General features: G+C 44.6%; 1 protein-coding gene across 1 annotated transcript; it reads right to left on the bottom strand.

Moving 5' to 3' along the window:
• Nucleotides 1-1,888: 1,888 nt before the first annotated feature.
• On the bottom strand, nt 1,889-4,095 carry LOC136517985 (ATP-dependent 6-phosphofructokinase 6-like). Its single transcript, XM_066511643.1, has 4 exons — nt 3,744-4,095; nt 3,592-3,638; nt 2,375-3,497; nt 1,889-2,268 (listed from the first exon to the last, which is right to left on the bottom strand). Exons 1-4 carry the CDS (start codon nt 3,957-3,959, stop codon nt 2,047-2,049), a joined length of 1,608 nt encoding a protein of 535 aa, XP_066367740.1. The 5' UTR covers nt 3,960-4,095; the 3' UTR covers nt 1,889-2,046.
• Between the last annotated feature and the right edge of the window lie 6,594 nt (nt 4,096-10,689).

Genomic DNA, 10,689 nt, shown 5'->3' with positions numbered 1-10,689 from the left:
AGGAGTTGATTGAAACCATTGATGCATTTATTACTATCCTTGCCTACCTTATTACCTTTTACCCAGTTAGATCAGGATCGAATAACTGCTTAGCCTTGCTTAGACCGGTAGCGATCGGTGATATCCGGTCACCTATATTTATAGGTGGTTACTGGAAGAATTTAGCTATGGAAAGAATGATATCCTGGAATTAACTATGTGTGATGGATAATTAGAGACCGGACGGAAAAGTTGGAGGCAACCAGACAGGGTTCTGGGGTGCTGTTAGTTTCCGTCTGTGTCGATTAAGGACCGACCGTTGTTGGGCCTCGAGTCATGTTGAACGCATGCCTTACATTTAGCTAGCCGGATAAAGTACCTTCCGACCGCGAAGCTGGGAGATTATTCGGGCCAAGTAGATTGCCCACAGCGCACTGTGCCGGAGCAGGTGTGGTAGGACACGGGGGCGAGATGATAAGACCAAAGTGCAGTCGGTCGGCCCCCGGGTACATGTGGTTCCTGGCAAACTCGAGATTTCTGGATAGTTGACTCGGTGATCAATATCTCACTTTAGCGGGTGAATGAGGTTTGTGTAAGGAATAAATCACCAGCTGGTTAGGAATCGATTCGAATCACCATCGCTCTTGGATAGTGAGCACTTGACTCGAGTTACTGCATCGTAGTAATTATTATGGAACAATGATGGTTATCTGGATGGTATGGGATATGCTAAATCTAAATTGGTAACTGGATGTTATTGGTTAATCAAGTGATTGCTATAGTACAGGTGCTTACCTAGATGGATAGGTCATAACAAAGATGATGCAAAGTACTTAAAATGGTTTCTTCATGATAGCTTATGCTTTTCGCAAACAAGTCAGCTAGCCCACTAAAGAAAGCCTTGCATGATCCTTGGTGTCATTTGTTTTGGTTTCCGACGGATAAGTCTAGCTAAGTACATTCGAGTACTCAGGGTTTATCCCACCTTGTTGCAGATGATGTTCTCGACCTGTTGATAATGGTGGCTAACCACCGGTGGGCTCGGTGATTCTATACTTAATTCTCATCTATATGCTTTTGTCGGATGATGTCACTATGCTAGCCATATATTTGGAACTTATATTAATGTAATCATTTGAAAGTTATGTTGTTTTCACTAATCAGTTTTGAAACCCAAACTTGTACTATTATTTGTTAACCCCTTTGTAATATTATTTTCGCTGTAACTCGATGTATGTGATGTGTATTTGCTTAATCACGCGATCTTGGTTGTGATGTTGATTTACCGAGGTCTTTCGGGACACTCGGCGGACTACCGGGTTTATATGAGTGAAAGTATGGGTGTGTCAACGTGTTAGCGGGGACAACCGTACTTGATCTTGTATAAATTGAGCGGTTCTGTCACATCTTGCTTATCTTTTCTCAGGCTCTACATCGTTTGGTCAACATTCTACTTTTGCTAAGAGTTGAATGTTCCGTGAAATAAACTGCTCCTTTTTTGCTGCTGGATTTGGCGGAAGAAACAGATAATGGCTTTTGATGGAATCGACAGGATGAATTTCATTTGTTGAAAATACCCAGCAAAACTATGTCAAGGTGCTTGTAAAATTTGTAGAGTTGCTTCATTTTTTGTTATACTAAACTGCAAATACAATGAATTATACAGCTATATGCAGGATCGAAACTAGAATACAGTATTGCAGAATTACATGGATTTTTTGTTTTGTTTTATGTTCGATGCTCTGTTTTGCCGATAAATTGTGTCAAGTTCTGTTGTGCAAGTGAGCACTGTCACCAAGCCGTCACAATGCTGCAGATTATGCGGGAAGATAGTAGCGTGAAAAACAAACCAGAGCATTTTTCCTGCCTGATAAGTTGAAGCAAGGCTGCTGGATAGATTCAGCGCAGAAAAAGTTATTCTCCTCTTGCCAATACTTGGTACACATCTTACAACATCATCCAAAGAATGAACAAAAGGAAGCTACCAAGAAATCCTACATCACAACCACATTTGGACCCTTAGTTTTTCAATTTGCATAAACATATGAACGAATTGTCCCTGCGCCTTCAGGCTGCGCCACTGCAGAGGTGGCCATTGCCGCTGCACATGGACGGGTTCCTGACCAAGGCGTTCTCGCCCTCGACGAGTGGTATGTGCGGCTCCTCCTCGTCCAGCGCCGCCCCCTCGACGTCCTCGTGCGTCAGGAAGCACGGCTGGTTCGTCGAGCACAGCACCCGCGCCCACATCCGGTCCGTGATCACCACCTTGTTCTGCTTCTCGGTGATCCTCTGCAAGATTCAATTCAATGGCCGGACAGACAAGGTCAGTTCACTACTGCAGGGAGAGTAGAAATTTCATGGTGAAAAAAAGCTACTTGGATTTGAGGGGGCTTACGTAGAAGGGGATGTAGGCGTGCCTGCCATTGACCGGCGCTACGGTGAAGCCGGTGTACCCGGCCATGGCGCCGTGCAGGGCGCTGTGCGCCAGCAGCGTGCAGTAGACGTTGTCGGAGGCGTTGGACGGCACGGCGCGGATCATGTACGTCGGGTCAATGTACTTGAGGGTGATGGGGAAGCTGGGCTTCTTCTTGAAATGCTCCTTAATCTTATGGGAGAGCCAGAGCCCGACGTCGAGGAGCACCTTGTTGCCGGAGGCGTCGTGGGTGTCGGCGAAGTTCATGCTCCTGGCGATGAGGTCCTGGCCAGCGCCCTCGGCCACGACGATGACCATGTGGCCGTTGTCGCGGAGGCGCTTCTCCACGAACTCGAGTAGGCCGCCCTTGCCGTCGAGGTAGAAGGGCGACTCCGGGATGAGGCAGCAGTCGACGTCGCGGCTGGCGAGCGTGGCGTACATGGCGATGAAGCCGCTGTTGCGGCCCATGAGCTTGACGACCCCGATGCCGTTCTCGGCGCTCTCGGCCTCGACGTGCGCGGCGTTGATGGCGCGCTGCGCCTCCTCCACGGCGGTGTCGAAGCCGAACGACTTGTCGATGACGGCGATGTCGTTGTCGATGGTCTTGGGCACGCCCACCACGGCGCACTTGAGGCCGCGCCGCTGCACCTCCTCGTGGATGGACGCCGCGCCCTTCTGCGTGCCGTCGCCGCCGATGATGTACACCTGGTTCACGCCGCGGTCCTGGATGCTGTCCACGATCTTGGCCGTGTCCTGCCCGCCGCGGGAGGTGCCCAGCACCGTGCCGCCACGCTTGTGGATGTCGTTCACGGAGCGCGGCGTCAGCTCCACCGTGTTGCGCGCGTAGAACCCCTTGTACCCGCCCTCGATGCCGTAGATGCTGGTCACGCCGTACATGTCGTGGAGGCCGCACACGAGCTCGCGGATCACGGTGTTGAGGCCAGGGCAGAGGCCGCCGCAGGTGACGATCGCCGCCGTCACCTCGTCTGGCTGGAAGTAGACGCGCTGACGCGGGCCGGCGCGACGGAAGTGCGTCCCGCGGGCGCTGCTCTTGTGCACCACGATCTTCTTCGCCACCGTGTCGTCCGGGTTCACGAAGTACTGCCTGCGCGGTCGGAGCAAGCCGGATTTGTTTAATTTATTTCAACAAGAAACAAGAAATCGAAGACGGTAGAACAATAATTCGTCGGATTGCTTACTTGACAACAGAGTAGGCAGGGTGGTCTTGCAGGGGATTCGGGTAGCTCTGCACATGAACAAGAATCAAGAACATGAGCTAAAGCAATCCATCTGTTTAACTAAAGCAATCTTTGTCAAGAAAGATGATTAGATGAATTAACTTGGGACTCACCTTGAGCTCGGGAAGGTAGTCGGTGAGGTGCGGGACGTCCTCAAGGACGTACCCGCCACAGCCGCCGGCGAGCTTCTTCTTGGCCGGCTTGGCCTTCCTCGCCGGTGATGGTTTCGCCACGGCGGCAAAGGAAGGCTTCAATTCCATAAGCTTGTGCTGCGGTGGCTGGGTGATGGCCACCGGAGCCGGAGCGACAACGACGGTGGCGGTCTCCATCGGTCGCAGTCAAGCAAGCAAGCAAGCTCGGGACTGTTGATCGGCGGACTGACCTATCGATTGGACGAGGGGCGCTGTCCGACTACTGAATTCGCCGGAATTGATGGGGAGAGCGAGGAGTGCTACTAATTATTGTATTTACTCCTGATGAGACTTGGGATTGCTGTGAGAAGGCGGCAAATCGGGTGCAGGGTTATATAGCCGAAGCCGGGGCGTCTGGGCGGTGGCAGGACGAAGAGCTGCGTTTGCGCTGCGGCGACCGCGTGCAGGACAAAACAGAGGAGTCGGCGTTTTCGGTATCGGAGTTGGAGAGCGCGTGGGTTCTCAGCCCTCGGGTTCTCAGCTCACGCCTTTTTCTCCCGTTGTTTGTTCTTTATTTATTTTTTTATTTTTATATATAAAAGAAAAAACTGGACGTTTCAAACTTCTTTGTGAAATGATTTGGCAGATTCGATTGATGCTTATTCTAGCTTACCATTGTGGAGTTACCTTAATCATACTTTACTAATGGTATTTCCTACCTATCTTATGATCTGTTTATTTATCTTTATAAGAGAAGGTATTTTAGGGCCATTCACAACATTAGTTGGAAAAATTAGATAGATTATTGAACACTTCATATTCTTTGTGAAATAATTTTGAGAATTAGACAAATAGACCATTTGTTTATCAATGATTTAATGCCAACCGCGGCATTACACGAATCCTATATATCGTGTACATCTAATAAAAAATAAATATAAAAAATGTTCTTGAAAATCTTTAGGGTGATCATTATTTCAATATGGACAGTTCCACGCTGTACAATTTGGCGAGAACAGTATAGTTGCATTTGACAAGAACTAATATATATTACTCTCTCACTGCATGATAAGCATATTATGATTAGAAAAAAAAAATCATATGAAATAGATTTTAATTATTAGTTTCTCTTACAATATGTTACCTTTTGGTAAACAATCAATGTCATCTTAGAGCCATTTTGAATACAAATCTTTTGATTTAAGTTTTATGTCCTAAACTCTACAATTTGACTAATCGCTGGTCAAAATTTGTCAAGTTTTGATCTTTTTCTATACAAAAATACATTTATAATTGTAATACAGAGGGAACAATATTTAGCTGCCATTTTCACATACCTCGTTCTAAATTACACGTCATTTTGGCTTTTCTAAGAACATACTTTTTTATATGCAACTAGATATATATTATATTTAGATATCTCACAACTAAAACATATAGATTGTCAACATCTACCCAGCAAAACCAAAACACCCATGCGATCCATATCCGGCAGGCAAATAATCACCACATCTTATGTGATCCATATCCAGCAGGCAAATAATCATCGTATGGAGACACTGAAAGACAAGTAAATAAAAATGAAATAAAACTCACGGAATCACCGGCAGGCAAATAATCACCGCATGGAGACACCGGAAGGCAAGTAAATAAAATGGAATAAAATAGAAAGAGAATTATAGGAAAAGAAAGGAATTTATTGGAATATCACCACGCAATGATCATGATCGTGATCCAAATCTCGTTCGTCATCCTTCGCGTTGCGTGTTGACAACAAATACTTTTTTCCCCAAAAAATGAATTATTGCCATGCCTCATGCGGGTTAGGATATTGTAAGTCCGAGTATATATGTTTTGGCAAGGCAGAGCATGGATAAATTCAATTCGATGCCTAGCAATAAATTTTCTGCCTTTAAGGCAACTGATGTTTGTCGTAAAACGACTTACAATTTAAAATGAAAAAAAATAGCAATTAAATTTGCATGTCCGGTGATTCCCATGTCCAAAAGTGTCTAAATATATATTATGTTTAGATATTAAGATACATAACAAAAATTATATACTTAGAAGAGCTAAAACTACTTATAATTTAAAATGAAAAAAAAATTAGCAATTAAATTTGCATGTCCGGTGATTCCCATGCCCAGAAAGTGTTACACGGTCCGTATTTACGAAAAACTGTATACCCCGGTGTATGGGGTCACTTGGCCCGTGTGGCCAGTTATATTAATAGAATAGAAAAATACCGAAAACCCCTCTTTGTTTTGACCCGGGTAGCCATTAATCACGTGGACATATGACGAAGAGAGAATGGCGGGCTGGCGGCCTCAGCAACGGGAATGCGGCGAGGGAGGGTGACCCACGGGCCCCATTGGTCAATCACGCAGCCATCAAACTTGAAGTTAATTTAACTATTTAAGGAGGCTGCAAGCAGAGGGAGCCGCCGGCCGCCGCAACCAAAGAAAGAGGCTGCCGGCCGTGCAATGACTCCAATAGTGCAAATGGCATCCTGGTGTCAACTTAGACCAGACTTTTTAGAGAGGGACCGAGGAAGGGGTTGGCGAAAAATTGAGTTGACCATTATATTGCTTCCAAGTCCTTTGTTTTTTGTGATATTCTTCTTTAGCTCTTTTAAAAATGAACATTGTTATGGCAGGTTATCAAAGTTGTTTTAGTCCTTCATAAAAGAAGTCCTACACATGTTTATCCCAAATTGCATAAGAGAAGCTGAGAATGACTTTACTTTTTCAAGAAGGGCATCATTACGGCATGTTTATTTGTTTGATTGAGGTTTGGAGAGTAATAAAGTGGATTTGCCAGAGAATAAATTTTTAACACTACACGTGTGCATGTTTTGGAACCAGAAATATATTAATTTTATTAAAATAGAAAATGTAGAATATATTATATATACTGCTTATATTATACTCCCACCCATTTCAAATTGTAAAGTGTTTTGACTTTTCTAGGCACTTAACTTTTGCAATTTACCTACATTATGTCTAAATACATAAGAAAAAGAGTAAAGTGCACTAGCGGTTGTTAAACTTGTTCGGTCGTATCATCCCAATATCTAAACATGCAAATGGCTCGTTTAGATCATCGAACTTGTTCGGATGTTTCATCACAATCATCCCTAAACATGCAAATCGCTCATTTAGGTCCTCAAACTTGTTTGATTATGCCATCTTAGTTCCTGAAAGCTCTAGTTTGGTTTTAGTGAATTGATAAAACCTTAAGTGCTAACCTAGTTTATCAAAGTGATTATGAGATAGGTAGCACTACTCCAAGTGGTGAAGCAAATGAAGATCATGACTTGATGATGGTGATGCCATGGTGATGTTCAAGTGCTTGGACTTGGAAAAGAAGTAAGAGAAAAACAAAAAGCTCAAGGCAAAGGTGAAATTGATAGGAGCTTTTCAGTTTAGTGATCGAGACACTTAGCGAGTGTGATCACATTTAGGATCGATAGCCATACTATTAAGAGGGGTGAAACTCGTATCGAAATGCGGTTATCAAAGTGCCACTAGATGTTCTAACTCATTGCATATGCATTCAGGATCTATTTGAGTGCTAACACCCTTGAAAACATTTGTGAAAATATGCTAACACATGTGCACAAGGTGATACACTTGGTGGTTGGCACATTTAAGCAAGGGTAAAGAAGATAGAATTGAAATGGAGTTGATTGCGTTGGTCACGGGGTGACCGGACGCGTCCGGTACTGTCTCAGGCGGCAATGTTCCTGACGTGACCGGACGCATCTGATATCGATACCGGACGCGTCCGGTATTCTGGCCAGGCGTGGGCAGAGTTCCTGAGGTGATCGGACTCTGGCTCGTAGCAGTGACCAGACGCTGAGCAATCACTGTTTAGCGTCAAGTCATGGTGACGTGGGGCACGGGTGTTAGTCCAGAGAGGACCGGACGTAGGGGCGCGTCAAGTCGGCCATACCGGACGCGTCCGGTCATAGTTGAGCGGCTCTGGGAGCTCTCTGGACTCGACCGAACGTTGCCCCTCCAACATCCGGTCGGCCACACCGGACGTGTTCGGTCACAGTTGAGTGGCTCTGGGAGCTCTCTGGACTTGATCGGACGATGCCCCTCCTGCGTCCATTCACTTCGCTACAGTGCATCCGATGCATCACGTTAGAGCGTGTCAGAGAGGGCCGTTGGGTGGCAATGGTTACTTCGTTTGAATGGGACACATGGTGGTCAAGCAGTGACTAGACGCAATGACCGGACGTGTCTGGTCCCCACACTGGACATGTCCAGTGCACACGACCTGTGCATCTGGTCGTCCCGCAATCAGCCTAATAATTGAGCCCACGGCTCTATTGTTTGAGGGTGTCTATAAATATCGTTTGACCGGCTCAAGCTCACAATCTTCACTATTTGCATTGACATAGCAACCTTGTGAGCTTAGCTAAAGTCCTTCCACTCATCTCCATCATTGATTCATCATCTTTGTGAGATTGGGAGAGAATCCAAGTGCATTGCTTGAGTGATTGCATCTAGAGGCACTTGGTGTTTGTGTTTTGCTACGGGATTCGCTTGTTACTCTTGGTGGTTGTCGTCACCTAGATGCCTTGGAGCAGCAAGGATCATTGAGCGGAGGTTGGTGATTGTCTCCGGCTCCAATCATGGTGATTGTAAGGGGTTCTTGACCTTTCCCCGACGGAGAGCAAAAAGGTACTCTAGTAAATTGCTCGTGGCTTGTGTGATCCTCATCTTATATTGGTTGTCTGGCACCCTATTGAGGGTTTGGTGTGTGATGCTAATTAGCACGTGAACCTTCAAGTGAGTGAATCGCCACAACGAGGACTAGCTTGTCGATATGCAAGTGAACCTCGGTAAAAAATCATTGTGTCATCATTTGATTCCGAGGTGATTGGTCTTTATTGGTATTCATTCTTGTGATTGATTGGTTCATTCCTTGACTCGACGGTATAACTATCTTGCTCTCCCTCTCTTTACATTACCGCAAACTAGTTGTCAAGCTTTTTAGTGTAGCTAGTCGTGAGAGCTTGTTAGTATGGTTAGTGTCGATGTTTAGTTAGCCTTGGAGAGCACACTAACTTAGTGTAGTAACATAGCCATTGTGTGGATAGAGACTATATAAACTAGAATTATGGTAGGTGGCTTGCATTTTTAGTAGGCTAGCGCAACACTCGCTTCGCCTCATATTTGTCTAACTGGTTTGCTAAGTGTTGATGTAGAAATTTTTAATAGGCTATTCACCCCCCTCTAGCCATTAGGACCTTTGAAGTGGTATCAGAGCCGTGGTCACCGTGATTTAAGGCTTAACAACCTTCGGTATCAAAATGGCTTAAATCAACAACACCAAGAAACCACCCCAATTTGATGGCTCCAACTATCCCTATTGGAAGGCTAACATGACAATATATATCAAGTCAATCAATAGGAAGGTTTGAAAGATGGCGGAGACCAAGATTGAGATTGATGTTGAAGTGGCTCCCACCACCGTCGAAAAGATGCTACTCTAAAACAATGACATTGCTCTTAGTGTCATTCATGATGCTTTGGATGAGAGAATATTTGAGCAAATCAAGAACATTGAGAGAGCTCATGAAGCATGGAAGAAGTTGGAGGAATCATTTGAGGGTACTCAAGCCATGAAGGGTGCAAAGGCATACATTCTTAAGGAGAAGTTTGCAAGCTTCAAGATGAAGGAGGATGAGAGTGTGCCAAAGATGTTCCATAGGCTTCAAGTGCTTGTCAATGATCTCAAAGCACTTGGAGAAGAGGTGAAGGACAATGACTTCTCCCATAAGTTCTTGAGATGCTTACCCTCAAGATTTGGCACATTGGTCACTATTCTAGTAAGGAGTGGTTTGGACACCATGACACCAAACCAAGTGTTGGGAGATATAATGACCGATGACACATATAGAGATGATGATGAGAAGGAAGAAAAGAAGGAGAAGAAAGATGACAAGAAGAAGAGTGTGGCATTCAAGGCCACATCATCCAAGGGCAAGGCAAAGCAAGATACTTCAAGTGAAGATGATGGTTTATGGGATGATAATGATGATGAGAAGATGGCTCTCTTTATCAAGAGATTTGGCAAGTTCATGGTGAAGAAGGGCTACCATGCTAGAAGGAAGAAATCTTCATTTAAGAACAAGGAAGAGTCAAGAAGGTGCTTCAATTATGGAAGCAGGGATCATCTTATTGCTCAATGCCCATACAATAGCAATAATAGTGATGACAACAAGAAGAACAAGAAGAAGGACAAGAGGGAAAAAAAGAGAAGAAGGACAAAATGACCTTCAAGAAGAAGAAGAAGGATGGTTCATATGTGGTCACTTGAGATAGTGATGCTTCCTTAAGTGATGATGATGATAGTGGTGATGACAAGACCACCAAGAAGAAGGCACTTGCAAGCATTGCTATCAATGAGAAGCCTTCTTTCTTCGACATTCCATCATGCTTCATGGCTAAGACCACTAAGGTACAAACTTTTGATGATGAAAGTGATGAGGAACATGATAATAAAAATGAAAGTGATAGTAATTATGATGAAACAACTAAGGATGAACTACTTGACATACTAGATGATGCTAAAGAACATTTTGACATTAAGAGAAGGGAATGCAAAAGCTTGTGTAAGGAACTAAAAGCCCTTAAGCAAGCCTTTAATGAGCTCAATGCATCTCATGAGAGGCTAGAGGAATCCCATGAGAAGCTTGGCAAGGCTCACAAGAAGCTTGAAAAAGCTCATTCCTCTTTGCTTGATGAGCAAAATAAGAAGAAGCATGTCGAGACATGTAATGTAGGCTTAACTTATGACTTAATTGATGAATCATTCTATAAGCCTATCATTGTTGCTCCCACTAACCCTTCTTGTAGCACATCCACTTCCACCTCATCTAGTAGTGATGGTTTCACATATGATGCCTCACTAA

Source organism: Miscanthus floridulus, chromosome 17, assembly GCF_019320115.1.
Source record: "Miscanthus floridulus cultivar M001 chromosome 17, ASM1932011v1, whole genome shotgun sequence".
NCBI classification, from domain to species: Eukaryota; Viridiplantae; Streptophyta; class Magnoliopsida; order Poales; family Poaceae; genus Miscanthus; species Miscanthus floridulus.
This window is presented reverse-complemented; position numbering and strand designations above follow the sequence as displayed.

Excerpts from the sequence above, each read along its gene's own strand:
- LOC136517985 (XM_066511643.1), bottom strand. The coding sequence starts at position 3,959 with ATGGAGACCGCCACCGTCGTTGTCGCTCCGGCTCCGGTGGCCATCACC. Across the intron at positions 3,639-3,743 it reads ACTACCTTCCCGAGCTCAAG|AGCTACCCGAATCCCCTGCA; the intron begins GTGAGTCCCAAG and ends GTTCATGTGCAG. Across the intron at positions 2,269-2,374 it reads ACGCCTACATCCCCTTCTAC|AGGATCACCGAGAAGCAGAA; the intron begins GTAAGCCCCCTC and ends TGAATCTTGCAG.